This window comes from Scyliorhinus torazame, chromosome 2, assembly GCF_047496885.1.
Source record: "Scyliorhinus torazame isolate Kashiwa2021f chromosome 2, sScyTor2.1, whole genome shotgun sequence".
Taxonomy (NCBI): Eukaryota; Metazoa; Chordata; class Chondrichthyes; order Carcharhiniformes; family Scyliorhinidae; genus Scyliorhinus; species Scyliorhinus torazame.
In genome coordinates this window covers 197,620,127-197,647,938 of record NC_092708.1, presented here as the reverse complement: position 1 = coordinate 197,647,938, position 27,812 = coordinate 197,620,127, and the positions used below count along the sequence as shown (strand labels likewise).

The 27,812-nt window shown below is 48.9% G+C and overlaps 1 protein-coding gene across 3 annotated transcripts in view; it reads left to right on the top strand.

The window, feature by feature from the left end:
* The first annotated feature begins 2,986 nt into the window (after nt 1–2,986).
* agap1 (ArfGAP with GTPase domain, ankyrin repeat and PH domain 1) overlaps nt 2,987–27,812 on the top strand; it is a 1,093,107-nt gene continuing 1,068,281 nt past the window's right edge. For 2 of the 3 annotated variants that reach the window (XM_072482227.1, XM_072482220.1), the window contains exon 1: nt 2,987–3,506. In XM_072482227.1, the coding sequence (XP_072338328.1) occupies nt 3,341–3,506 (166 nt within the window). In that variant the 5' untranslated portion in view covers nt 2,987–3,340. The remainder of the gene's footprint in view (nt 3,507–27,812) is intronic. The other variant, XM_072482237.1, reaches the window with a different exon arrangement.

The window sequence follows — 27,812 nt, the reverse complement described above, 5'->3', positions numbered from 1 at the left end:
GGGCACCGGGAGAGGGCGAGAGGGCACCGGGGAGAGGGCGAGAGGGCACCGGGAGAGGGCGAGAGGGCACCGGGAGAGGGCGAGAGGGCACCGGGAGAGAGGGCACCGGGAGAGGGCGAGAGGGCACCGGGAGAGGGCGAGAGGGCACCGGGAGAGGGCGAGAGGGCACCGGGAGAGGGCGAGAGGGCACCGGGAGAGGGCGAGAGGGCACCGGGAGAGGGCGAGAGGGCACCGGGAGAGGGCGAGAGGGCACCGGGAGAGGGCGAGAGGGCACCGGGAGAGGGCGAGAGGGCACCGGGAGAGGGCGAGAGGGCACCGGGAGAGGGCGAGAGGGCACCGGGAGAGGGCGAGAGGGCACCGGGAGAGGGCGAGAGGGCACCGGGAGAGGGGACCGGGAGAGGGCGAGAGGGGACCGGGAGAGGGCGAGAGGGGACCGGGAGAGGGCGAGAGGGGACCGGGAGAGGGCGAGAGGGGACCGGGAGAGGGCGAGAGGGGACCGGGAGAGGGCGAGAGGGGACCGGGAGAGGGCGAGAGGGGACCGGGAGAGGGCGAGAGGGGACCGGGAGAGGGCGAGAGGGGACCGGGAGAGGGCGAGAGGGGACCGGGAGAGGGCGAGAGGGGACCGGGAGAGGGCGAGAGGGGACCGGGAGAGGGCGAGATGGCACCGGGAGAGGGCGAGATGGCACCGGGAGAGGGCGAGAGGGCACCGGGAGAGGGCGAGAGGGCACCGGGAGAGGGCGAGAGGGCACCGGGAGAGGGCGAGAGGGCACCGGGAGAGGGCGAGAGGGGACCGGGAGAGGGCGAGAGGGGACCGGGAGAGGGCGAGAGGGGACCGGGAGAGGGCGAGAGGGGACCGGGAGAGGGCGAGAGGGGACCGGGAGAGGGCGAGAGGGGACCGGGAGAGGGCGAGAGGGGACCAGGAGAGGGCGAGAGGGGACCGGGTGAGGGCGAGAGGGGACCGGGTGAGGGCGAGAGGGGACCGGGAGAGGGAGAGAGGGCACCTGGAGAGGACGAGAGGGGACCGGGAGAGGGCTCTGGGAGAGGGCGAGAGGGGACCGGGAGAGGGCGAGAGGGGACCGGGAGAGGGCACCGGGAGAGGGCGAGAGGGGACCAGGAGAGGGCGAGAGGGGACCGGGAGAGGGCGAGATGGCACCGGGAGAGGGCGAGATGGCACCGGGAGAGGGCGAGAGGGCACCGGGAGAGGGCGAGAGGGGACCGGGAGAGAGCGAGAGGGGACCAGGAGAGGGCGAGAGGGGACCAGGAGAGGGCGAGAGGGGACCGGGTGAGGGCGAGAGGGGACCGGGTGAGGGCGAGAGGGGACCGGGTGAGGGCGAGAGGGGACCGGGTGAGGGCGAGAGGGGACCGGGAGAGGGAGAGAGGGCACCTGGAGTGGACGAGAGGGGACCGGGAGAGGGCTCCGGGAGGGGGCGAGAGGGGACCGGGAGAGGGCGAGAGGGGACCTGGAGAGGGCGAGAGGGGACCGGGAGAGAGGGCACCGGGAGAGGGAGAGAGGGGACCGGGAGAGGGTGAGAGGGGACCGGGAGAGAGGGGACCGGGAGAGGGCGAGAGGGCACCGGGAGAGGGCACCAGGAGAGGGCACCGGGAGAGGGCGAGAGGGCACCGGGAGAGAGCGAGAGGGCACCGGGAGAGGGCGAGAGGGCACCGGGAGAGGGCGAGAGGGCACCGGGAGAGGGCACTGGGAGAGGGCGAGAGGGCACCGGGAGAGAGGGGACTGGGAGATGGCGAGAGGGGACTGGGAGAGGGCGAGAGGGCACCGGGAGAGGGCGAGAGGGCACCGGGAGAGAGGGGACCGGGAGAGGGAGAGAGGGCACCGGGAGAGGGAGAGAGGGCACCGGGAGAGAGGGGACCGGGAGAGGGAGAGAGGGCACCGGGAGAGGGCGAGAGGGGACCCGGAGAGGGAGAGAGGGCGAGAGGGGACCGGGAGAGGGAGAGAGGGCGAGAGGGAACCGGGAGAGGGCGAGAGGGAACCGGGAGAGGGCGAGAGGGCACCGGGAGAGGGCGAGAGGGCACCGGGAGAGGGCGAGAGGGCACCGGGAGAGGGCGAGAGGGCACCGGGAGAGAGGGGACCGGGAGATGGCGAGAGGGGACCGGGAGAGGGCGAGAGGGCACCGGGAGAGGGCGAGAGGGCACCGGGAGAGGGCGAGAGGGCACCGGGAGAGGGCGAGAGGGCACCGGGAGAGAGGGGACCGGGAGAGGGAGAGAGGGCACTGGGAGAGGGCGAGAGGGCACCGGGAGAGAGGGGACCGGGAGAGGGAGAGAGGGGACCGGGAGAGGGAGAGAGGGGAGAGGGAGAGAGGGCGAGAGGGGACCGGGAGAGGGAGAGAGGGCGAGAGGGAACCGGGAGAGGGCGAGAGGGGACCGGGAGTGGGAGAGAGGGCACCGGGAGAGGGCGAGAGGGCACCGGGAGAGGGCGAGAGGGCACCGGGAGAGGGCGAGAGGGCACCGGGAGAGAGGGGACCGGGAGATGGCGAGAGGGGACCGGGAGAGGGCGAGAGGGCACCGGGAGAGGGCGAGAGGGCACCGGGAGAGGGCGAGAGGGCACCGGGAGAGAGGGGACCGGGAGAGGGAGAGAGGGCACTGGGAGAGGGCGAGAGGGCACCGGGAGAGAGGGGACCGGGAGAGAGGGGACCGGGAGAGGGAGAGAGGGGACCGGGAGAGGGAGAGAGGGGACCGGGAGAGGGAGAGAGGGGACCGGGAGAGGGAGAGAGGGGAGAGGGAGAGAGGGCGAGAGGGGACCGGGAGAGGGAGAGAGGGAACCGGGAGTGGGAGAGAGGGCGAGAGGGGACCGGGAGTGGGAGCCGCCAGGAGAGGGAGGGAGGGAGCCGCCACCAGGAGAGGGAGGGAGGGAGCCGCCAGGAGAGGGAGGGAGGGAGCCGCCACCAGGAGAGGGAGGGAGGGAGCCGCCAGGAGAGGGAGGGAGGGAGCTGCCGCGCTCTCAGTGCGGCCTCCGCGGCAGTTGGATCGACATCAGCGGCCGCTCTTCCCGCCCCCGCCCCTCCCCCTCAGCGCGATGTGAGCAGTGAATCCGCCAGTCGGCCCGCCCCCCCCTCACACCGGCCCGGAGAGCAACGCCGTCCCTTCCTCCATCGCAGCCCCCCTCACACACCCCGGCGGCTTATGGAGCGGCTCCCCACCGAGCCTGTGGCACTTTGGTCGGGGGAGAGAGTGTGGTCGAGGCGGAGGATGCTGTTGGGCTGCTGGGGGGAGGTTGTCCTGCTCTAGTCCGGCCTTCCCCTGCCCCTTGTCAGTCCCCCCCCCCCCCCAGAGAAAACCTCCTCCCGCGGAAGGGTGATTTTTTTATTTTGGGGGGGACTTGGAAATGATGAATTACCAGCAGCAGTTGGCCAACTCGGCGGCCATCCGAGCCGAGATCCAGCGCTTCGAGAGCGTCCACCCCAACATCTACTCCATCTACGACCTGCTGGAGAGGATTGAGGAGCCTATCCTGCAGAACCAGATCAGGGAACATGTCATCAGCATTGAGGGTAAGCAGCCTAACATTGAGAGGAAACAGCCTAACATTGAGGGGGCAACAAAGTAAAAACATTTGAGGGGGGAACAAAGTATAAAAGATTGAAGTAAAAACATTGAGGCAGCAAAAAAAAAAACAAAACGGGTTCTGGGGATACACAACAGAGACAATAGTTTTTGTACACACACCCACACACATACAACAAATGTTTTAAAACATTTAAAAATGTTTTAAAATGTTGTTGTATCGAAACAGGTTTTTGAATACAAGTGTGCACACATTTATAACAATAATACATGACACACAAATGCAGGTAAAGCAGGCCAGGAGAGAGAGGAAAAACTACTGTCAAGGTGAGAACTGAAGAGAAAATGGGTGGCTGTCAAGTTTTCAAGCATGTGTTTTAAAAAATATATAAACTTGTCTCTTGTCTGACTGAGGACTGTGACAAATCGGTTTTGAGATTGAATGCAAATTTCTACCCGCCTGTGAAGTAAATGAGCTTTAGTCAGGGTGGCATTGTTGGTCAGATATGATTCAGTCATTCAGGTGGCCTTGCATCAGTGAAGCAAGATTGTTGGACCTCGTACCTTGGGCCTGTTCCAGCAAGGATTTCCAAGTTGCTGCACGTTGTGGTTATGCTTTTGTCAATTTAAGATTTTTTCTTCCAAGGATATTTTAAAATCTTGCCAGTGTGCCAGGACCCTCGTTAATGATAGCACTTGTCGAATCTATTTGATAGTGAGTGGCTTTATGCTGAATGAGCCAGTTTTTAAAAAAAGGGCACTGTCAGAAATGTACCAATTTAAGGTCAAACATACTCTACTATTTACTGAAGGAAGTGGTGTCACTTAAGCCAATGTGTTGCTGGTTTATTGTGTGACAAATGTTTTATTTTTCTGACAGCCGTTTATTGAATAATGCCGTTCTTTTCGTTTAAGTCACATCAGTCTGAGAATAAACATCTGTTGCTTACAAATAAACACCTGGGAATTAAACCAATGAAACAAATAACAGCATCTTCTGCTGTAATGAGGTTCTGAATTTGAAGCAGTTTTGTTTAATCATTTTCTTTATTGCACATCGATGTAATATTAATTGAAAAAAGGATTGATTTGAGTAAGTGAAATTAAACGGTTAAAAATGTAACACTTTGTGTACAGTAAAGTGTGGGTGAATTTCACATATTGAAAATTTATTTCCATAGAATTCTTAAACTAAAAGTGCTATAGGATGGCTTATATAATTGATTTCAGTCAGAAAAATAATATGTTGATAAAACAATTCAGCAGAATTTTTAGTGACAAGAAAGCCAAATTCAAGACGAGGGTAACAAATTGTGACAGAGACCCAGATAGTTACTCCCAGTCTGAGATGTTCTAGTTCATTCTGAGGACTTGTAACTTTGACACAGAGTTAGATTCATTTTTGGAGCCTTTTTTAATGGGGCTCTGTAATGGCGTATGGTATATTCCAATTTTATTGTTGTGCTGAAGCAGTTTCATTGCAGGGATGAAGATTGAAGTGTATACAGGGAGCCAGAGCTGTAATCGGTTCTTTGGGGCATGAAAGTGTAACCCCAGCAGCTTAGAGTGTTCCACAGCAGAAGCGCCATTTCCTTTGTCCAGTTAAAATGTGGTCTGTGGGAATTCAACTCATTCCCCATCTGAAAGTTCCTTGAAGCTGCAGTTATGATGTCAACCAATATCAGGAAATGAGTGGAGCTGGAAAGCAGCTTCAGAATTTTGGACTGAGCGCAACTTTGGTGTAGTGGCATAAATTATCTCTTTATGGTACATTTAAGTTTGAAGTGTTATATCCCTTTGTGCTTTATAACTGTATCCCAAGTCAGTTATTTGAACTTGTGGTTTCCATCTCATTCTTGCACCAGTCAGTATATGATCCAGACATAATTTAAATGTGTAAGCTGCTTTGATGTACTATAGTGATTATATTATGTTGTTTGATTGCTATTGTGGCTTTAGTTTTAATGTCCGCTTTGAGTTGTATATGTATGGAGTGAATGCTTTTTTTGGTCTTTTTAATCTTAATGTCTCTACTGCAAATATGAATACTTTCCACGTGCAAAGCTCCCTGGACAAGGCTGGTACAGACTTTTTGAGCAGTATTCTACACCTCTAGAAGGAGACCATTGTGCCCATGCTGAGTGCTTGTGGGCAATCTGAAACTTGCAGAGTTGATCAATCACTCATTTTTGGCTTAAGTTTGAATTGCTCAATAATGTAACCTCATTAAATAACAGCAAAGTAGGATTCCAGTGCTTAAAAATCAGATTTAAATAATTTGAAGTAAGTAGACTTCTCTGTGGGGATGTGCACTGTGTGTTGGGGATAGGTGGGGGAAGGGGGGATGGTCGGTGGTTGGTTACAATCCAAGGGTTACTGATTATGTAAAAATGCCAAGCTCATCAATAACTATTTTACAGTTTCGGGCGACTCTTTGTGACATACTGACGTGTTTTCACTGATACGCAAAGCTTTCAAATGAATGATTTGTAAGCTTCACTCTGGAAGGAGATTTATCACCTTATGCTTTCTGTTCTCACTAAGACTTTTTTTTTCAGAAATATTTTTATTCAAATTTTTACATATTTTCAACAAACCCCCCCTTACAGAAAAAGAAAAACAAAGAACACATAAATAAACATCTTACAACTACATCACAAATTCCCCCAATATACAAACCCCCCCATTAAGCAATAAGAAACACAGTAGAAAACACAAAGTACCCCCCCCCCCCCCCCCCCCCCGGGTTGCTGCTGCTGCTGACCACCTCCTAACGCTCCGCTAGAAAGTCCAGGAACGGTTGCCACCGCCTGAAGAGCCCTTGCACAGACCCTCTCAAGGCAAATTTTACCCTCTCCAATTTAATGAACCCTGCCATGTCGCTGATCCAGGCTTCCACGTTTGGGGGCCTCACATCTTTCCACTGTAGCAGAATCCTCCGCCAGGCTATCAGGGACGCAAAGGCCAGAATACCGGCCTCTTTCACCTCCTGCACTCCCGGCTCGTCCGATACCCCAAATAGTGCTAACCCCCAGCTCGGCTTAACCCGGGTGTTCACCACCTTAGACACCGTCCTCGCAATACCCCTCCAGAACCCATCCAACACCGGGCACCCTCAGAACATGTGGGTGTGATTTGCTGGCCTCCCTGAGTACCTCCCACACCTGTCTTCCACCCCAAAGAACCTGCTCAGCCTCGCCCCTGTCATATGCGCTCTGTGAAGAACCTTAAATTGCATCAGGCTAAGCCTGGCACAAGAGGAGGAAAAATTAACCCTACCCAGGGTGTCCGCCACGCACCCTTGTCTATCTCCTCCCCAAGCTCCTCCTCCCATTTACCCTTTAGTTCCTCTACCGAGGTCTCCTCCTCCTCCTGCATCTCCTGGTAGATCGCCGAGACCCTGCCCTCTCCAACCCACACCCCCGAGAGCACCCTATCCTGGATCCTGAGTGCTGGAAGCAGTGGGAATTCCCTCACCTGCCGTCTTACAAACGCCCTTCCCTGCATGTACCTGAAGGCATTTCTGGGGGGAAGCCCAAATTTTGCCAGCTCAGGAACCCTCCATCCATTCTCCCCGGGACGAACCGATGGTTCTCCCGGATCGGGGACCAAACCAAAGCCTCTACCTCACCCCTGTTGCATCTCCGCTGCCCCCAAATTTTCAAAGTCGGCGCCACCACCGGACTTTTGGTGTACCTAGACGGCGGGAGCGGCAGCGGTGCTGTCACCAACGCTCCCAGACTCGTGCCCACACAGGATGCAATCTCCAGCCTCTTCCACGCCACCCCCTCCCCCTCCATTACCCACTTGCATATCATTGCCACATTGGCAGCCCAGTAGTACCCACACAGATTAGGTAACGCTAACCCTCCTCTGTCCCTACTCCACTCCAGAAACACCCTTCTCACACTCGGGGTCTTTTTCGCCCATACGAATCCCATGATGCTCGTACTGACCCGCTTAAAAACGGCCTTAGGGATCCGGATGGGGAGGCACTGGAATATAAAAAGGAACCTCGGGAGCACCGTCATCTTCACCGTCTGTATCCTATCCGCCAGGGAGATTGGCAGCAAATCCCACCTTTTAAACTCCTCCTCCATCTCCACCAGCCTCGTCAAGTTGAGCTTGTGTAGGGCCCCCCAGCTCCTGGCCACCTGGATCCCTAGGTACCGAAAACTCCTTTCCGCCCTCTTCAGTGGAAGCTCGTCTAATCCCCTTCCCTGGTCCCCTGGGTGTACCATGAAGAGCTCACTCTCCCCACATTGAGCTTATACCCGGAAAAGTGCCCAAACTCCCTGAGGATCCGCATCACCTCCGGCATCCCCCCCACTGGGTCCGCCACATACAGTAGCAGGTCATCGGCATACAACGATACCCGGTGTTCCGGGGCCCCCCCGGCCCAGCACCCTCCAGTTCCTGGACTCCCTTAGAGCCATAGCCCAAGGCTCAATTGCCAATGCAAATAGCAAGGGGGATAGGGGGCACCCCTGCCTCGTCCCCCGGTACAGCCGAAAGTATTCCGACCTCCTCCGATTCGTGGCCACACTCGCCACCGGGGCTTCGTAAAGTAGCCTAACCCAACTAATGAACCCCTCCCCGAACCCAAACCTCCTCAACACTTCCCAGAGGTACCCCCACTCCACCCTGTCGAAGGCCTTCTACGCGTCCATCGCCGCCACTATCTCCGCTTCCCCCTCCACTGCAGGCATCATGATTACGTTAAGGAGCCTCCGCACATTGGTATTCAGCTGCCTTCCCTTCACGAAACCCGTCTGGTCCTCATGAATCACCCCCGGGGCACAGTCCTCAATTTTGGTACCACCACCTGCACCTTCCCATTATCGTTAGCCTCTAGATAGCTTTCAATGCACCCCCGGGTCCGCCCGCTCACCTCCTCATCCGCCAGCAAGCCCACATCTAGGTGCCACAGCGAGCGCTGGTCCCTCTCCTCCCCTAGCTCCAGCTCCACCCAATGTGGGGCATGGTCTAAGATGGCTATGGCCGAATACTCCGTGTCCTCCACCCTCGGGATTAGTGCCCTGATCATAACGAAGAAGTCTATCCGGGTGTAGGCTTTATGGACGTGGGGAAAAAAAGAAAATTCCTTGGCCCCCGGCATGACAAACCTCCATGGGTCCATTCCTCCCATCTGGTCCATAAACCCCCTCAGCACCTTGGCCGCCGCTGGCCTCTTACCCGTCCTGGACCTGGAGCGGTCCAATGCTGGATCCAGTACCGTGTTGAAGTCGTCCCCCATTATCAAGCTACCTGCCTCCAGGTCCGGAATCCGGCCCAACATGCGCCGCATAAATCCGGCATCGTCCCAATTCGGGGCATATGCATTCACTGATACCACCCGCACCCCCTGCAGCTTACCACTCACCATCACATACCTACCTCCATTGTCTGCCACGATGTTCAGCGCCTCAAACGACACCCACTTCCCCACTAAAATCGCCACCCCTCGATTCTTTGCGTTCAACCCCGAGTGGAAAACCTGCCCTACCCACCCCTTTCTCAGCCTAACCTGATCTGCCACCCTCAAATGCGTCTCCTGGAGCATAACCACATCTGCCTTCAGTCCCTTCAGGTGCGCGAACACACGGGCCCTCTTGACCGGCCCGTTCAGGCCTCTCACATTCCAAGTTATCAGGCCCCCCCCCCATCTGCTGATTAGCCATCCCCTTTTCTAGGCCAGCCACGTGCCCGCACCTCCCGCACTCTCCATTCCTCCCAGCGGCAGACCCCCGCCCCGACTCTCTCACCGAGCTCCAGCTCCCCTTTGGCCAATGCAGCAGCAACCCAGTCCCCCCTCCCAGCTTGATTTCCCCCCCCCTAGCTGCGTTGCTCCCCCATAGCACTCCCGTAAGTCAGCTGACTCCTGCTGACCCCGGCCACTCCATCGACCCCCCAGTGTGGTAGTCTCCCCCCCCCCATCCTGTCCATCAGCGGCCGCTCCTCTCCAACACTGCCCTTCCCCCCCCCCCCCCAGCCCCACCCCCCAGCCCGATTGTACCCGGCCCTCTTCTTGGCCACCTCCGTGCTCCAGTCCTGGTATATACGGACCTCTGCATTCTCCCACCTGCTGCTCCGCTCCTTTTTTGCCCATCTTAGGATGCACTCCCTGTCCATCAAGCGGTGGAACCGCACCAATACCGCCCGCGGCGGCTCGTTAGACTTGGTCCTCCTCGCCAGGACTCGGTGGGCTCCATCCAGCTCCAGGGTCCTCGGGAAGGCACCCGTGCCCATCAACGTGTTCAGCATTGTGACCACATATGCTCCAGCATCCGACCCCTCCGGGAGACCCAGAATCCGCAGTTCTTCACCCTCGACTGATTCTCCATGTCCTCGAACTTCTCCTGCCATTTCTTATTCAGCGCCTCGTGCGCCTCCACCTTCACCGCCAGGCCCAATATCTCGTCCTCATTCTCCGAGGCCTTCTGCCGCACCTCCCGGATCGCCGCCCCTTGGGCCTTCTGGGTCTCGACCAGCTTGGCGATCAAAGCTTTCATCGGCTCCAGCAGCTCTGCTTTCAATTCCGCGAAGCAGCGCTTGAGAAACTCCTGCTGGTCTTGTGACCACTGCGCCCACGCTGCCTGGTCTCCAGCCGCCGCCATCTTGGCTTTCTTCCCTCGCACTTTTCGCTGCACCAGAATTACTTTTGTCACCGCTCCACTCCTGGTCCAATCCATACAGTGTCGGGGAAATCGTACTGTCACCTTCCCACACTGGGAACCGTCGAACAAATTCCGCTGGGGCCCCTGAAAAGAGCCCAAAAGTCCGTTTCTGGCGGGAGCTGCCGAACGGGCGACTTAGCTCAGCATAGCCGCAACCGGAAGTCTGTTCTCAATAGACTTAAGGACTGTATATCATCTATTAGTCTGGAGGATTGCTAAGGAGTTGTTTATTTTTAACCACGATCACTTTGAATTGTGTGTTTGTAAATAGTAGGTACTAGGCTGACAAACTTGAAAGTGTTTGACTAGATGGAGAGTTCTTGAATTTGAGATAGACTATCTGGGGAAATGTGATACTGTCTTGATGGAGGAATAACTAATAATCTCCTCTTCAGGCCCGTTGGTGCTTTATGTCATTCTTTGACTCTGTCATTGGTCTCTAGTAAAATCTTGAAACTGGCCACTGGAGATGTACTTCATGTTTTGCCTCTGACATCCCAGGGGATTCATAATCCAGTTTGTGGGGAAGCACAGACACATACAGTTTTCCCTATTAAATAGACACAAGAATATTTTGTGTCCACAGTTTCCCCTTTGACAGTATCTTTGAATACGGTCTTCATGTTTGATTATACTGTAACCAGGATAAACAGGGCCTACATTAGCAAGGGTACTAACTAAATAAAAAGAGTGAAGCAAGATTAAGCCAGTTCAAAATTTACTGTCTGGAAAGAAGGTGACTAGGGGTGACCTTGTCGAAGTATTGAAGTTGTAAACAAGGGAAACTCAGATTCAAGTTTCACCAAGAAACTAGGGCCAGGGCATATAAATAGAAATGATGGTAAAAAATCTTTTGGACATAGATTATTTTACTTATGGATTTTGTGAGATATGTGAAGCAAGGCAAAAACATTGAGGTAATTGAAAATTAATTGGACAACATACTGTGAGTGTTGGTATGAATGAGGAATGAGTTTTGATGGGACAAATAGCTGGTTTCATTTTCTACCGCTTTTTAAAAGTCGTAACGAACACTAGTGAAAGACAACTCTGAATATTTTCTTAATGGCGAGTGATTGGGAGCTGTGGAGGAGCCAGTGAAATTTGGATATCTACTTGTATGTCACTGAAAGCTAGTACATAAGTGCAAAAAGTAATTAAAAAGGTGTGGTAAAGGGCAGCACAGTGGCGCAGTGATTAACACTACAGCCTCACGGCGCCGAGGTCCCAGGTTCGATCCCGGCCCCGGGTTACTGTCCATGTGTAGTTGCACATTCTCCCCGTGTCTGCGTGGGTCTCAGCCCCACAACCCAAGAAGATGTGCAGGGTAGGTGAATTGGCCCGACTAAATTGCCCCTTAATTAGAAAAAAAAAGATTTGGACTCACTAAATTAAACAAAAAAATTTGCAAAGGTCTAGCTATCATTTTCGTGGTAAAAAGATTCTATCAGTATTTCTATGATCGTTCGTTCACCATATGTACCAACCAGAAGCCATTAATGAGCCTTTTCATTCAGTCAAAATGGCCTCCAATGGTCTCAGCAAGAATCCAGCACTGGTCACTTACATTGTCAGCGTATCAGTAAAGCATCATGTACAAGGCTGTGAGGCTGCAGTGCTAACCACTCTGCCACCGTGCCTTCTTTGTCCAACTGTGAATACCCATTTTCAGCCTTTGTCAGATGCAAAACCAATGGCTTTTTTGAACCTGTCCTCCATTACAAGAGAAAGTACCGCCCCATACTGTAGGGCGAGGCATTGCACGACAGAATAAGTTCCCTGTCTAGATCAAAATGGACCAGCAGATATTTTGTTTGGGGAACGCTTTTAAATTTTTGAACGTCTTCTTCAGGGCAGACTTCCACTTCCACTTTATTTCTTTGTGAAGTAGTTACAGTGGAGCCAACACTAGAGAGAAGTTTGGCAAAAACCTTCCAAATTAATTAAACCTACAAATTACCTAAACGCGGCAATCTTGGAGCTTCCTTAATTGCTTGAACCTTCCCTTCCACAGAAGATGAGCCTTGCGCAATGATTCTGTGGCCTAGATACTCCAAGCTCGATGCCTGAAATAACAGAAACGGAATAGAATTAGAATTAACAGCAGCTAAATATGAATATACACTGGTAACGACAACAACTAATGACGTCGCCGCACTTACAGATGACATCAGCAATGGATTGAAATAAGTTGCATAATAATAACACTTTATAACAAAGGCTAATGAAATATTGGATTTTATCTCCAGGGGGTTGGAATACAAAGGTAAGGGAATCGTGCTTCAGTTATACAGAGCCTTGACTAACCCCATCGGAAGCATTGTGTTCTGTGTTGGGTACCAAACCTCAGGAAAGATACATAGGCTGTGGAAGGGGTACAGTGCAGATTCATAATAATAATAATTATTATTGTCACAAGTAGGCTTACATTAACATTGCAATGAAGTTACTGTGAAAATCCCCCAGTCGCCACGCTCCGGCGCCTATTCGGGTACACAGAGGGAGAATTCAGAATGTCTAGTTCACCTAACAAGCACGTCTTTCGGGACATGGGGAAGGAAACCGGAGAACCCGGACGAAACCCAGACAGACACGGGGAGAACATGTAGAATCCGTGCAGTGACCCAAGCGGAATTTGAACCTGGGACCCTGGTGCTGTGCAGCAACAGTGCTAACCACTATGCTATTTTGCATATCAGGGCTTTATCGCTAAATTATAAAGATAGGTTGCATAAGCCTGGCTTGCAGTCTCTTGAACTCTAAAGGGTGAGCAAATTGAGGTGTTTGAAATGATGAAGAGATTCAGTGGGGTAGTTACAGGGAAGCGTTTTCCTCTCATGGGGAATCCAGAAAAAGTGGCATAGAAACCTAGAAAATAGGTGTCATAGTGGACCATTCGACTCATTGAGCCTGCTTCACCATTCAATATGATCACAGCTGATCCTGTATTTCAACACCATACTCCAGTTGTCTCCCCATAACCCTTGATGCCTTTGAGTCTAGAAACCTATCTATTTCCTTCTTAAATATATTCAGTGACTTAACCCCCCCCCCACAGCCTTCAGTGGTAGAGAATTCCACAGGATCCCCCCACCCCTCTGAGTGAAGAAAATTCTCCTCATCTCAGTCCTCAATGGACTACCCTGTATTCTGAGACCATGCCCCCTAGTTCTATACTCCACAGCAAGGGTAGCATCATCCCTGCATCCAATCTGTCCAGCCCTGCCATAATTTCATGTTTCAATGAGATCCCCTCTCATTCTTCTAAACTGCAGTGAATACAGGCCCAGCCGACCCAATTTCTCCTCATATACCAGTCCTGTCATCCCGGGAATCAGTCTGCATAATCTTCGCTGCACTCCCTCTATGGCAAGTATATATCCTATCTTAGGTGAAAAGACAAAATCTGTACACAATACTCCAGGTGTGGCCTCACTAAGGCCCTGTACAGCTGCAGGAAGACATCCTTGCTCCTGTACTCAAATCTTCTTGCAATGAAGGCCAACATACCATTTGCCTTCCTAACTGCTATATAATAATCATTATTGTCACAAGTAGGTTTACATTAACACTGCAATGAAGTTACTCTGAAAAGCCCGAAGTCGCCACATTCTGGTGCCTGTTCGGGTACACAGATGGAGAATTCAGAATGTCCAAATTACCTAACAGCACTTCTTTCGGGACTTGTGGGAGGAAACCGGATCACCCGGAGGAAACCCACAGAGACACTGGGAGAACGTGCAGACTCCACACAGTCAGTGACCCAAGCCGGGATCAAACCTGGGACCCTGGAGCTGTGAAGCAACAGTGCTTGCTACTGTGCCACATGCTTGCTGCACCTGTATGCTTGCTTTCAGTGACTGGTGTACAAGGACAGCCAGGTCCATTTGTACGTCAACATTTCCCATTCTATCATTGCCTAAATAAATAATCTTTATTAGTGTCACAAGTAGGCTTACATTAACACTGCAGTGAAGTTACTGTGCAAATCCCCTAGTCACCGCACTCCGGCACCTGTTCAGGTAACTGAGGAAGAATTCAGAATATCCAATTAACCTAACAAGCACGTCTTCCGGAACTTGTGGGAGGAAACCGGAGCACCTGGAGAAAACCCACGCAAACACGGGGAGAACGTGCAGACGGCGGACACAGACAGTGATCCAAGAGGGGTCTGTACATTCTCCCTGTGTCTGTGTGGGTTTCCTCCGGGTGCTCCGGTTCTTCCTAATTGATTCTACTAGTTACGTCTTGGTAGCTTTTCGGAGACATGGCTACAGGATGGTCAGGATTGGAAACTCAATATAGGGAAGATGGCAGATACTATCACCTCAATCGTGAAGAGGATATAATGAGGGGAAAGCATCCAGTGGAGAACATTTGGATGGAACTGAGGAACAGAAAACTGTAATGGGTGTGTGTAGACCCCCTTGTACCAGTTCTGAGGTGTTAGATCGTATAAATGCAGAAAGTAGGCAAGTGTGTAACGAAGAGTAGTATTAATGGGGGATTTTAACTTACACATAGATTGGGAGAGGCAGCCAAGCACCGCCAGAAAGGTAGTGAATTTCTGGTATGTGTCTGGGATAGTTTCCTGCAACAATACATTCTTGCTGTAACAAGGTGTTGCTATCTTTATTTGGTTCTAAATATGGCGGTCAATATGGTCGCCTTCCTTAATCCTAATTATGTTTGCTTCAGAGTCGCCAGGTATCTTTCGACACCGTCACAAGGTTCAAACCCGAATACTGATCAAAGAGCCGATACACCAATTAGTTAGTTCAAAGTCAATACTATTTATTTACACACACAGTAATATCTACTCATGCACAAAATACTACAAAGTAAACTATCTCTAACACTAACGCCAATACTTAGCTTCGGGTGCCCACTCAGTCAGAGGAACAATGGCCGTTGTTTGGATCTGAGGCTGCTGGGTTCGAAGTGGCACAGGAGAACAGCTAAGGTCGTCCGTCTGGCAGCGAGCGTTGACCTTGGACTTAGTTGCTTCTGGTGTAGCTGGTGGAAAGGTCTCTCCGCTTTGAGAGCCGATTCCAAGAGAGAGATTCCCGCTCGGGGCCTTCTTCTTATACCTGAAGGGATTTTGCGTGCTTTTGGGCAGGCCTTGAACTTGGCCCCAATTAATTGGTCACTCGTATTGATCTTGACCAATAAAGGGGTGGGTGCCCTGATGGCTGGGCGGGTCCTATGTGGCCGTTGGCCTTGCTTTGTTTATGCTTTCGGTTTGGGTAACTGGCGCCACGATGTCTGGAGCTAGATCGGTTGCTTTAGTGTCTTTCCTTTGTTCCCGGAGACGGGGCATCAATATGTTAATTCCCTACAGTTTCAGTCTCGTCTGGGAGCTGTTCTTCAATATGCATACAGGCTCTGTGCCTGCTTGCTTTCTTAACATTGTCCATAGTTCCCTTCAGTCATTGCGAGCATTAATTTTGTATTCTGGAAGTGGCCATCCCAGATGGCTACAAAGGGGACAGGCAATATTAGATTCAGTTATGAGTAATGAACCAAATTTAATTGGTAGCCTAACTGCGTTAACATTTATCAAATAGTGATCACAACGTGCTCGAATTCATTGTAGCATTTAAAAGTGAAAAGCACAAATCGGCTACTTAGAATATGCTGCCACTTAGAATTTTAGACTTAGGTAAGGTAACTTTAACATGGTGAGACACAGACTGTCCATGGTAAACAGGAGGTTAATGGATCAAACGGCTAAAGAACAAAGGAGAATATTTAAAGAAACATTTAATGAACTACAGAGCAAGCATTTACCTCTGAGAGTAAAAAATTCCACCACAAAAAACAGAATCATAGAATTTACAGTGCAGAAGGAGGCCATTCGTCCCATTGAGTCTGCTCCGGCCCTTGGAAAGAGCACCCTACTTAAACCCACGCCTCCACCCTATCACCGTCATCCAGTAACCCCACTTCAGCTTTTTGGACACCTAAGGGTAATTTAGCATGGCCAATCCACCTAACCCGCACATCTTTGGACTGGGGGAGGAAACCGGAGCACCCGGAGGAAATCCACGCAGATGCAGGGAGAACGTGCAGACTCCGCACAGACAGTGACCCAAGCCGGGAATCAAACCTGGGACCCTGGAGATGTGAAACCACTGTGCTACCGTGCTGCTTTGGACAACTGAAGAGGTTAGGGACAGCATAAAACTAAAAGCAAGGGTGTACAAAAAATGCAAAACACAGCACAGATTCAAACAAAAGGGGCTAGATAAAAAGACCAGCAAAGAGTCACAAAGCAGCTTACAAGAGCTAATAAAAGGGATTATGAAAGGAAACTTGCAATAGACATCACAGTCAATAAGAAGAAATGTTCTAGTTATATAAAGGGAAAGTGGGTGGTCAAGAGCAATGTGTAGGCCTATTAAAAGCTGAAAATGGAGCTACTGTCATTGATCTTTTAAAAAAATTATTTTTATTCAGGTTTTTATCGAAACAAAATTTTTACATAACAACATTTAACAAAACACCTGTGTGTTTAGTATTTTGGTCATTGCCTTAGCGAATCCCTGCCAGAATCCTTTGAGAGCCGGACATGCCCAGAACATATGGACATGGTTCGCTGGGCTTCCTGCACATCTCGCACATCTATCCTCAACCCCAAAGAACTTGCTCATTCTCGCTGCCGTCATGTGTGCCCCATGGACCACCTTAAACTGAACTAAGCTAAGCCTGGCACATGATGAGGAGGAATTAACCCTGCTTGGGGCATCAGCCCACAGGCCCGCATCCAGCTCCCCGCCTAGTTCCTCCTCCCACTTGCCCTTAAGTTCCACCACTGGGGCTTCCTCCGCCTCCTGTAGTTCTTGGTATATGTCCGACACCTTCCCGTCCCCTACCCAGATGCCAGAGACCACCCTATCCTGTATCCTACATGGGGGTAGCAACGGAAATGTCACCATCTGTTTTTTTAGAAAGGCGCGTACCTGAAGGTATCTGAAGGCATTTCCAGGGGCAGATTAAATTTCTCCTCCAGCGCCTTCAAGCTGGGAAGAGTCCCATCTATGAACAGGTCCCCCATCCTTTTAATACCTGCCCTATGCCAACTTTGAAACCCTCCGTCTATCTTGCCCAGAACAAATCTGTGATTGTTGCGTATCGGGGTCCAAACTGAGGCTCCTTCCACCTCTCTGTGCCTTCCCCACTGACCCCAGATCCTTAGTGCCGCCGCCACCACCGGACTTGAGTAGCGCGCTGGCGAGAACGGCAGAGGTGCCGTTACAAGTGCCCCTAAGCTGGTGCCTTTGCATGACGCCGCCTCTCCGCTCCCACGTCGACCCCTCCCCCAAGACCATTTCCTAATCATGGCTATATTAGCCGCTTAGTAGTCGCTGCAAAAATTCGGCAGAGCCAGGCCACCCGCCCCCGACTGCGCTCTAGAAACAGTCTCTTTATTCGCGGGGTCTTATGTGCCCAGACAAATCCCGAAATGATTTGTTCACCCACTTAAAGAAGGACTTAGGGATGAAGATGGGAAGGCACTGGAAGACAAACAAAAATCTGCGGAGGACCATCATCTTAACGGTCTGCACCCTCCCCGTTAAAGAAAGCGGGAGCATGTCCCACCTTTTAAAGTCCCCCTCCATCTGCTCTACCAGCTAGGATAAGTTAAGCTTGTGCAGGGCATCCCAGTTTCGAGCCACCTGTATGCCTAGGTACCGAAAGCTCTTCTCTACCATCTTAAGCGGAAGCTCGCCCAGTCTCTTCTCCTGCCCTTTAGCTTGGATCACGAACATCTCGCTTTTCCCTACGTTTAGTTTGTACCCGAAGAAGTTATCGAAGTCCCTCAGAATCTGCATGATCTCCGCCATCCCCTCTAGTGGGTCTGAAATATACAGGAGCAGATCATCCGCGTAGAGCGAGATCCGATGCTCCTCTCTCCCCCCCCCCCCCTCCCCCAAACCAACCCCTGCCAGTTCTTTGAAACCCCCAGCGCTATGGCCAACGGCTCTATTGCAAGGGCAAATAGTAACAGGGAGAGGGGGCACCCCTGCCTCGTCCCTCGGTGAAGCCTAAAATACTCTGACCTCACCCGCACACACTTGCTACGGGGCCTGATAAAGTAGTTTGACCCACCCTATGAATCCCTCACCAAATCCAAACCTTCTTAGGTTTCCCACAGGTACTCCCATTCCACCCGGTCAAAGGCTGCTATTGTCATTGATAATGGGGAAATGGCAGATATGTTGAACAATTACTTTGCCTCAGTATTTATAGTTGAAAAGGAGGATAACTTGCCGGACCTCAAAAAAAATTAATAGTCGATAAGGACAGGGACTCAATACAATTAACATAAGTACTGCATCAGTAACTAAGAAATTAATGGAACTAAAGAGTGTCAAATTCCCAGGACCTGATGGTTTCCACCTGAGGATGTTAAAGGAAGTAGGGGAGCACACTGTAGATGCCCTAACTATAATCTCAGAGTTCCCTAGATTCAGGAGTAGTCCCTCTGGATTGGAAAATTGCACATTTTAAGAAGGGTGAAAGGAGAAACCAGGTAATTCTAGACCAGTTAGCCTAACATCTTTGGTGGGAAAATTGCTGGAGTCTATAATCAAGGATAGGGAACACCCAAACAATTCCAGCAGATTAGGGAGAGCCAGCATGGATTTGTGAAGGGAAGATCATGCCTGACAAATATCATTGATTTTTTTTGAAGTGGTGACTAAGGTAGTAGACAGGAATGCCTATGGATGTTATTTATTTGGACTTCCAGAAGGCATTTGCTACAGTCCCACATAAGAAACTGTTAACTGACGAGTTGGGGGCCAAATTATTAACATGGTTAGGAAATTGGTTGAGTGGCAGGTGACAGAGAATGGGGATAATGGGTAAGTACTCTAATTGGCAGGGTGTGACTAGTGGTGTACCGCAGGGATCTGTGTTGTGGTCTCAGTTATTCATTAATGTCTTGCATGGTGGCACAGAAAGTCATATATCCAAATTTGCTGATGATACAACGTTAGGCAGCATTGAGGATAGCATGAAATTACAAGGAGATATTGACAGACTGGGTGAATGGGCAAAATTATGGCAGTTGGAATTCAATGTCAGCAAGTGTGAGGTTATCCATTTTGGACCCCAAAAAAAGGATAGAGCAAGGTACTTTCTAAATGGGAAGAGGTTAAGTACAGTGGATGTTCAATGAGACTTGAGATCCAGGTGCATAGATAGTTAAAATGCCCCCAACAAGTGCAGAAAATATTCAAAAAAGGCTAATGGAATGCTAGCCTTGATATCTAAAGCATTGGAGTATAAATACACAGAAGTTATGCTGCAGCTATACAAAACGCTGGTTAGACCCCACTTGGCAGTCACTGAAAGCAATTCTGGACACTCCACCTTAGGAAGGATATATTGGCCTTGGAGGGAATGGAGCATAGGTTTACAAAAATGATACCTGGACCACAGGGTTAAGTTACGAGGAGAAATTACACAAATTGGTCCTGTTTTTGCTCAAATTTAGAAGGTTAAGAGGCGATCTGATCAAAGTCTTCAAGATCAAGATATTAACAGGAAAAGACAGGATATATAAAGATGAATGCTCCACATCCAAACTATACACTAAACTATGCAAATCTAAAGATGTGCAGGTTAGGTAGATTGGCTATTCTAAATTGTCCCTTAGTGTCCAAAGATTGGGTGGGGTTACAGGGATCGGGTGGGTGAGTGGACCTTAGTAGGGTGCTCTTTCAGAGGGTCGATGCAGACTCGATGGGCTGAATGGCCCCTTTAGACTAGGAATTCTATGATTCTATTTCCACTGGTTGGAGATTCTAAAACTAGGCGGCATAGTCTAAAACTTAGGGGCAGACCATTCAGGAGCAATGTTAGGAAGCACTTCTTCATGCAAAGGGTGGTGGCGGTTTGGAACTCTCTTCCACAAACAGCAGTTTAAGCTAGAACAGTTATTTACTTTAAATCTGAGATATATTTTTGTTAAGCAAAGATATTAAGGGATATGGACCAAAGGCAGGTATATGAAGTTAGACCACAGATCAGCCATGATCTCATTGAATGGTGGGACAGGCTTGAGGGGCTCCTGTTCCTATGTCTTCAAAAAACTCATGTAGATTGCCAAATATTATTTCCCCTTCATTAATCCATGGTGACTTTGTTTAATCTGGATGATATTTCTAAGTGTCCTCCTTTATAATAGACTCTCGCATTTTTCCTATTACTGATGTTAGGCTAACCAGTCTGTGTGTCCCTGTTTTCACCATCTTTCCTTTTTTAAATAGCAGGGTGTCATGGGAGTGTCCCTTTAAGAAAGGTTTTTGTCTTATCACATGACTTCAGTTCTGGGTCGAGCAGAACTGTGGCTGTGAGGTTTTTTCTTAGTTTCATTTTTAGTTTGACTGCTATGGACTACAGACGGGAGAAATACTTGTTTTGGCCTGTTTTTCTCTATTTTCATTTTAAATATCTGTTCCGCTAAAAATGGAGATAATAATTGCTTTCTGCAAGGAATTTGAATCTGCTGGTTGAAACCAGATCAGAATCACAGGGTCCAAGGCCAGTCTTAGTCAAGTGAGAATACAGTGGGAGCGATTCTCCAATCTGGAGACTAAGTGCCGACGCTGGAGTGAAAACCGGAGTGTTTTACTCCGGCGTCGGAGGCCATTCCCAGACCCCGATTCACACTCCCCCAGGGGGCTAGGAGCGGTGCCGTGTCATTTACGCGCGCCAGGCCTTGGCGCCGCCTAAAAGCGGCACGGCGTAAATGACAGGGCCTGCGTCACGTAAATGACGTCAACGCGCATGCGCGGGATAACCGGCGCCAACCCGCGCATGCGCGGTTGACGTCCTCCCCGCGGCCGCCCCGCAATGTGATGGCGGATCGATCTTGCGGGGCAGCGGAGGGGAGGAGGTCCTCCTTCAGAGAGGCCGGTGCGCCGATCGGTGGGCACCGATCGCAGGCCAGACCCCTTTTGAGCACCCCCCCCCCCCCCAGTGCAGGAACCCCCCTCACCCCCCCCCCCCCACAGGCTGCCCCCACCAGTGTTCCCGCAGTGTTCACGCCGGAACAGGTGCGGATGGCGCCGGCGTGAAGCCGTCGTTTTGGGCAGGCCGCTCGGCCCATCCGGGCCAGAAAATATTGGGAGAGCGGAGAATCGCCGTTTTGGGGGTCCCGGGCGATTCTCTGGCCTGCGCCGCGCAGACCTCGACGGGGCCATTCTCGCCGCTGGGGTGAATCGCGGGGAGGGCGTCGGACCGGCGTCGCATGTAAAAATGGCGCCCCAGGCGATTCTCTGAAACGGCGCGGGAGCAGAGAATCGCGACCAGTGTGCTGGGCCACGCTTTTGAATAGGGGTTTTTTATTTAGTGAATTTCGTTTTTGAACTGGAGCAGTTGAGGGGGGATTCATTAAGCGTTATACATAGATTACTGTAGCTGGGTGGTATCTTTATGTTTGTAATTGATAAAACTCTTGCTGTGTGTTATATGTTAACTAAGTTCTTAGAATAAAGCTTGTTTTGATTAAAGTGTCTGGGAAGACTGATGAATCACACCTGAAGGGAAGGCTCTTGTGCTCATCCTAGCCAAATTCAACATAAGGTTGTAGGTCAGGTGGACTTCATAACATACTCTGGACTTTCTAAACCTTGGCCCATACCAGGGGTTACATTTGCCACCCTCCAAACTGCCAGGACTGTTTGAGAATTTAAAGAATTTTGGAAGTTGACAACATAATGCTTCCACTATTCCCATGGCCACCTCCTTTGATGCCCTTATCAGGCCCTAGGGATTTATCGGCTTTCAGTCCTATTAATTTCTCAAGCACTTTTTATTACCAACACTAATTTCAACCAAACACTGGAAACTGCACTTGAAATGTTCTTGATTGCAGGGCGAAGAAACACATTGTATTGACATGTGGTTGTGAGGATTTTCAATATTTTTGTGTGACTGAACAGAATACATTGGCAAGCTGCTCGTGTGCCTCATAACGTTTGAAAGACAGTGTCAGCTTCCGAAAGGAAAACTGTGCTTTCAGTATCGAAGACTGTTTAAAATTTGTAAATTAATAAGTCAACAAATATAGAAAGCAGTTAATTTCACTGCTGGTGAGCTCCAGTGACAAATATATGATGTAATGTAGACTGAAAGTAGCCCAGTGGACCAAACTAACATAATTATGCACCTTTGCTGTTACAGTAAGAGCCTAAACTTAGTTTTGTCTGAGCCTCAAAGACCTTGATGTGCAAATGTACAATTTGTAACTGCTGTCAGTGTTTGGCTTTGGCTAATAAGAGTTACTGACTTACTGGTACATTTTAGGGCCATATCTGGATAGTTAATTCCCACCCTGGTAGATATTTAGCATTTGCCACGATTAAGTGCAACATCCATAGAATCCCCACAGTGCAGAAGGAGGCCATTCGGCCGATTGAGTCTGCAATGGCCCTCTAAAAGAGCATCTGTATTTAGGTTCACTCTTCTTCCCGATCTCAGTAACCCGACCTAACCTGCATACCTTTGGACTATGGGAAGAAACTGGGGTACCAGGAGGAACCCATGCTGACATGGGGACAACGTACAAACTCCACGCAGTCACCCAAGGTATAAAGGTATATAAATTCAGAACATGCACAAACATCATCTAGGCAAAATGGGACTTGGTTTTTAAAAAAACGCTTTTCCATGTCTGCAACTTTGACATGGAATAAATTCCATTTGTTGCTATTTGTTATACCTTTCATACTTTTGCCTTAATTCCAAACTTCACCATGAATTTTGTTGGCCTAATATATCTAGTTACTCAAGTCACGCACTGAAACTGAATCAATAGTGCTTTATAAATAAATGTGACCTTCTGTTAGTACTCTGAAGACTGCTTTCACATACTGTTTTGGATGAAAATGCAGTATGTTATTTTTATTCAAAGTTACACATAAGTGGTTTCAAGATCTATTTTTGATCTTCTACACTATGGTTCATTTAAAAACACAGTGCTTTTATTTTGTATAATTATCTCTGAATGAAATTATATTGTACATAATGACTTCTTATTCCATCCCATTCTGTGTAATTTCCGATTTGCACACGTTAAATCATTCTTCTTAGTCATGTGTAACGTTGTCTCCCATTCTTCATGTCTTTTGTGCAAAGTCGTTGTTGATTTGCTCCCTACTCATATTATCTGACACCAGCAGCTTGTACTCCATCTAATCCTCCACGTAGCTCTTGGGACTTTTTAAAATTCCCATCTTTAAAAATTCTGATCCGACCATAATATTTTGGAACCAAACAAGCTGTCAGAACCCACCTGTATCGACAAGAATGTGAGAGATCTATTTTACAGCTGCAGAAGTGTGAATATCTCCCATGTTTGACAGACTTGTAGCCCTGCCTTGTACTGTAGCTACCACAATTATGTTCGGACATGCCCTGAACACCCAAATGGGAGTAGCTGACTGTAATTTATGTTCAAGTGTATCCAGTTGTAGTAGAAGAATATGATTCGGGCTCAATTGATTGCATGAATTAAATTCTTAGAAACCAGGTTTTGCTAAGTTTGCAGTGACTAGCCCTTATAAATAAGGCAGACAATGCAGTGGCAGAGATGGAGTGTCGCCTCTATTACTAATCGGGAAGGTATTTATGCATTTTGACGTGCTGTGAATCATACCCTCTTGTTATTATGGAACTTTGAAATTCATTTTTTTCTCTGCAGCCTAAGTGTGTAAATGCTGAATCCTTATTTTAGAAGCCAACCCAAATTTTCCAGTGCTTCATAAGACTTTTTAAAAGAATCATTTGGAGGATGTGGGCATCGTTTGCAAAGCCAGTATTTATTTTTCCAGAAATATACTTGATTCTTAAAACTTGTAAAAAAAAGCACATTCCAAAACATTTCAAATTGAATACTACAGAAAGTGCAAAAAGATTTAATGTTTGTCCATACAGCGTGCTGCATACTGAAGTGTCCTCCAGCAGCTGTTGATGTTTGTCTCTGTGCCTCCCTGGGAACAGCCTGTAGAGCACAAGAGTCCTGTATCACGCAGCTGCTCAGGATGAACCTTGACAAAAACCACAACATCTTTTTCCAGGCCTTCTTTGCAAAGGCCCATTCTAGAAAGAGGTAGTGTCTTTCCCACCTCTTGGAAGCCAGCATTTATTGCCCATTCCAAATTGCTCTTCAGATAACCGGATGGATTTCTCCTCCACCTGCCCCTCCTGGCTTTTGTAACAGCTTAAAACCCATCACATTTCTACCTCTCTTCAGTTCAGAAGAGTCATATTGGAGTCAGTTTTAACTCTCTTTCGCTCTCCACAATGCAGCCAGACCTGCTGAGGCTTTCCAGCACTTTGTTTTTCTTGTGGATGAATTTCTAGGCCAGTACACAGGGCAGCTAAGAGTCAACCACATTATTATGGGTATGGAGTCACATATATAGGTCAGATCAAGTAAAAAGGTCCAGTACCCTTTCCTGAAGGACATTAGTGAACTAGATGGGTTTTTCTAACAATCCGGTAGTCTCATGTCCACCATTATGGCAGCTTGCTTTTTATTTTATATTTATTTAATTAGCTGAATTTAGATTTCATAGCTGCTATGGTGGGATATCAACTTGTGTGTATGGATCATTAGTTAAGGCCTTTGGATTATTAGTTCATTAACATAACTGCTAATAATAATCTTTATGCTACTGTAGTGAAAACTGGATTGCATTGGTGCAGGAGCTTCAGGACACGCGCACTTGTAATGGAGATCTTGGTCTCTGAAATTGATCCAAATTGGTGCACTTGACATTTATTGCCCCCACAAGAATTTTGACTGCTTTTCTTGTTTTCGGTACTGCAGCTGAATTCTGCTTGACTTTAGGTTCAGAAGATCAAATTACTTTTAAAATTTGTTTTTCGTTGTTTGTTATATTGTTGTATTATTCCAATACTACTTGGGAATTTCATGTGTATGTGTACATAAGTATCCAGAATGTCACATCATGCACTACTGCACTATGCATTGAACCAACAATGTATCAGTCCGTAGTACATGGTGTGATCTGAGAAATACATTTGATGAAGCTCGCAGTATTTGAGTCTAAAAGTGTGATTATTTCGACCTGGGAACCAGAAGACATTGAATCATAGAATTCCTACAGTGTAGGAGGCCATTCGGTCCATCAAGTCTGTGCTGACCCTCTGAAAGAGCACCCCACCTAGGCCCACTCCCCGCCCTATCCCCGTAATCCCACCTAACCTGCACATAGGGCAGTACAGTAGCATAGTGGTTAGCACTGTGGCTGCACAGCACCTGGGTCCCAGGTTCGTTCCCCCGCTCGGTCACTGTCTGTGCAGAGCCTGCACATCTTTGGACTGTGGGAGGAAACCGGAGCACCCGGAAGAAACCCACACAGACACGGGGAGAAAGTACAAACTCCACACAATCACCCAAGCTCGGGATTGAACATGAGTCTGTGGCGCTGTGAGGCAGCATTGCCAACCACTGTGCCAGCATAATGCCGTTTATTGATTAAATACATCATAACTGATTCAGATGGTAGGTATGTAAGGATGTCAGTGTGTAATCAACTAGCTCCTGAATAATAATAAAACTAGCCATATTGTGTTGAAGCCTCTGTCCCCATTGGGAGTGTGTGGAAGTCCGATTGAATATTTGCCACATTGCTGTGCTATGGTGTGTCCATGAAATTAGACTTCGGTGAGGGCAGTTTAAAAAGAAATAGGCATTAGTACATGCCATAGAAACCTGAATGTAGTAATTATGATGAGGCTAAATATCCTTAAAATGCAGCTGAATAAATATTGAGTAAAGAAGTAACAAACAACTGGCATTTGTACAGCAGTTTTCATTCAGTGTCTCAAAGCGTTTCCTGAAAAGAATAATCCTATGAATATTGTTTTTTTTTCATAAATGTTCTGCTAATTTAACATGTGTAGTTTTGGATTTCCCCACTGTTGTAGTTTGATTTAAGATTGACTGTTCCCAGGTCAAGACAGGATGAATGTGATGGAGGGTCAAGCTTTTTCTTTATCCTGTCAGGTATTGCATTGTCAGATGTAGCAGGAGCAACAAATGCATATTAAGGCTGGACTCAGAACTGAGTGCTGAATTCTTATTGCAGTCTTGTGAATTTTTAACAATTCTGTAGCCTCCTCAAAGTAGATTTTTAAAAAAAAATTCCAATTAAGGGGCAATTTAGCGTGGCCAAACCACCTACTCTGCACATCTTTGGGCTGTGGGGGTGACGGAGACATGGGGAAAATGTGCAAACTCCACACGGACAGTGACCCAGGGCCAGGATCGAACCTGCCCTATCAAAGTAGATTTTTCAACAAAACATTGATCGTATTGGTCTGCAGCAGTCAAGCGATTAAGTAGTAGCTCACTTTCTTATTTTAATCAGTACAGTTTTTGGGTGCATATGTTGAATCCTTTAATTTGGCGAGGAAAATAGTGGATGGTCCTGGGAGTCCTTGCACAGAAATTCTGTATTGATCTAATAAATGGATTCCATAGCTTTGAGAGTGATGTAACATTTCATAACTTATGAATTTTGCAGTATATCAATTCTTATCTAATTTTACTAGCTTTTCCACATTTTAAGAAAGTTTAGCTATAATTGAGTCATTGATCCCTCAAGATTTCACCTTGGTTATTGAGAGCATGGAGAAGTTTGGAGGAATTGTAACAGAGGGTTCATCAGAGATTTCCAAAAACTTCAGCAACCTTGGATCAGCTGATTATAGATAATTCAACACGAAGAAAACAGTGTTCTGGCAGAGATTTATTGAGAGGGGATTTTGCAGCTGGGAGATATGGCCTGTGAAGAGTTGATGCTGATATTCTGTGTGGACTGTTCGGATTGATGCAGAATATCGCATGTTAACATCTCTTTAATACCAGTGTTTGGTGATGTAGGCCTGGTTTACGTGCTAGTGCCTAATCTTGTGTTGCTTGAGTCGCAGTCTGGCAGATGAGGGTTGTCGAAGCTTTCTCATAATGATCGCATTGCTGCATACTGAGAGTCACATGAAATTTAACTCTGTGTTCCCATTCATCGTAGTTCATCTGGGAGTTACTGAGAATTGGTCTTGGTGCCTTGGTTTCAATTTTGTCTATGAATGAAGGAGCAACTTTTTCCAAAGCTCGCAAAGTTTGCACAGTCAAAACCAGCAGCTACGAAATACAGACACAAATAGAAGGGTTTTGCCTGGGCTATCAGAGCTGGATTGCCAGGACTGGGGTTGCAGCTTGAAAAGTCTATTGTAGAACACTGACAGTTTGCTGCTGCTTTGGGAAAAGATGGACTTTCTGCATTGATTAAGCCATCCTTATTATGAGCATTAGTCTGTACAGTTTCTATTCTACTTCCGTACAGATCAAGATGGCGATTTCTCTGCAGCTTGCTAAATTGGGCTAAAGTGTTTTGTCGTCTATATAGTCCTTCTAGAATGTTAATGTTCTCGGGGACTTCCAATGGCGGCATATAGGTGGAAGCCGCACGTTGGGTGGCTCCTGCTCGAAGCTCTGGTTTTTGGAGTTTAATGCCCGGTTCCAGGAGAAGTTTTTTGGATAAGCTGGTGCAGGAAGACATGAGGAAGGAG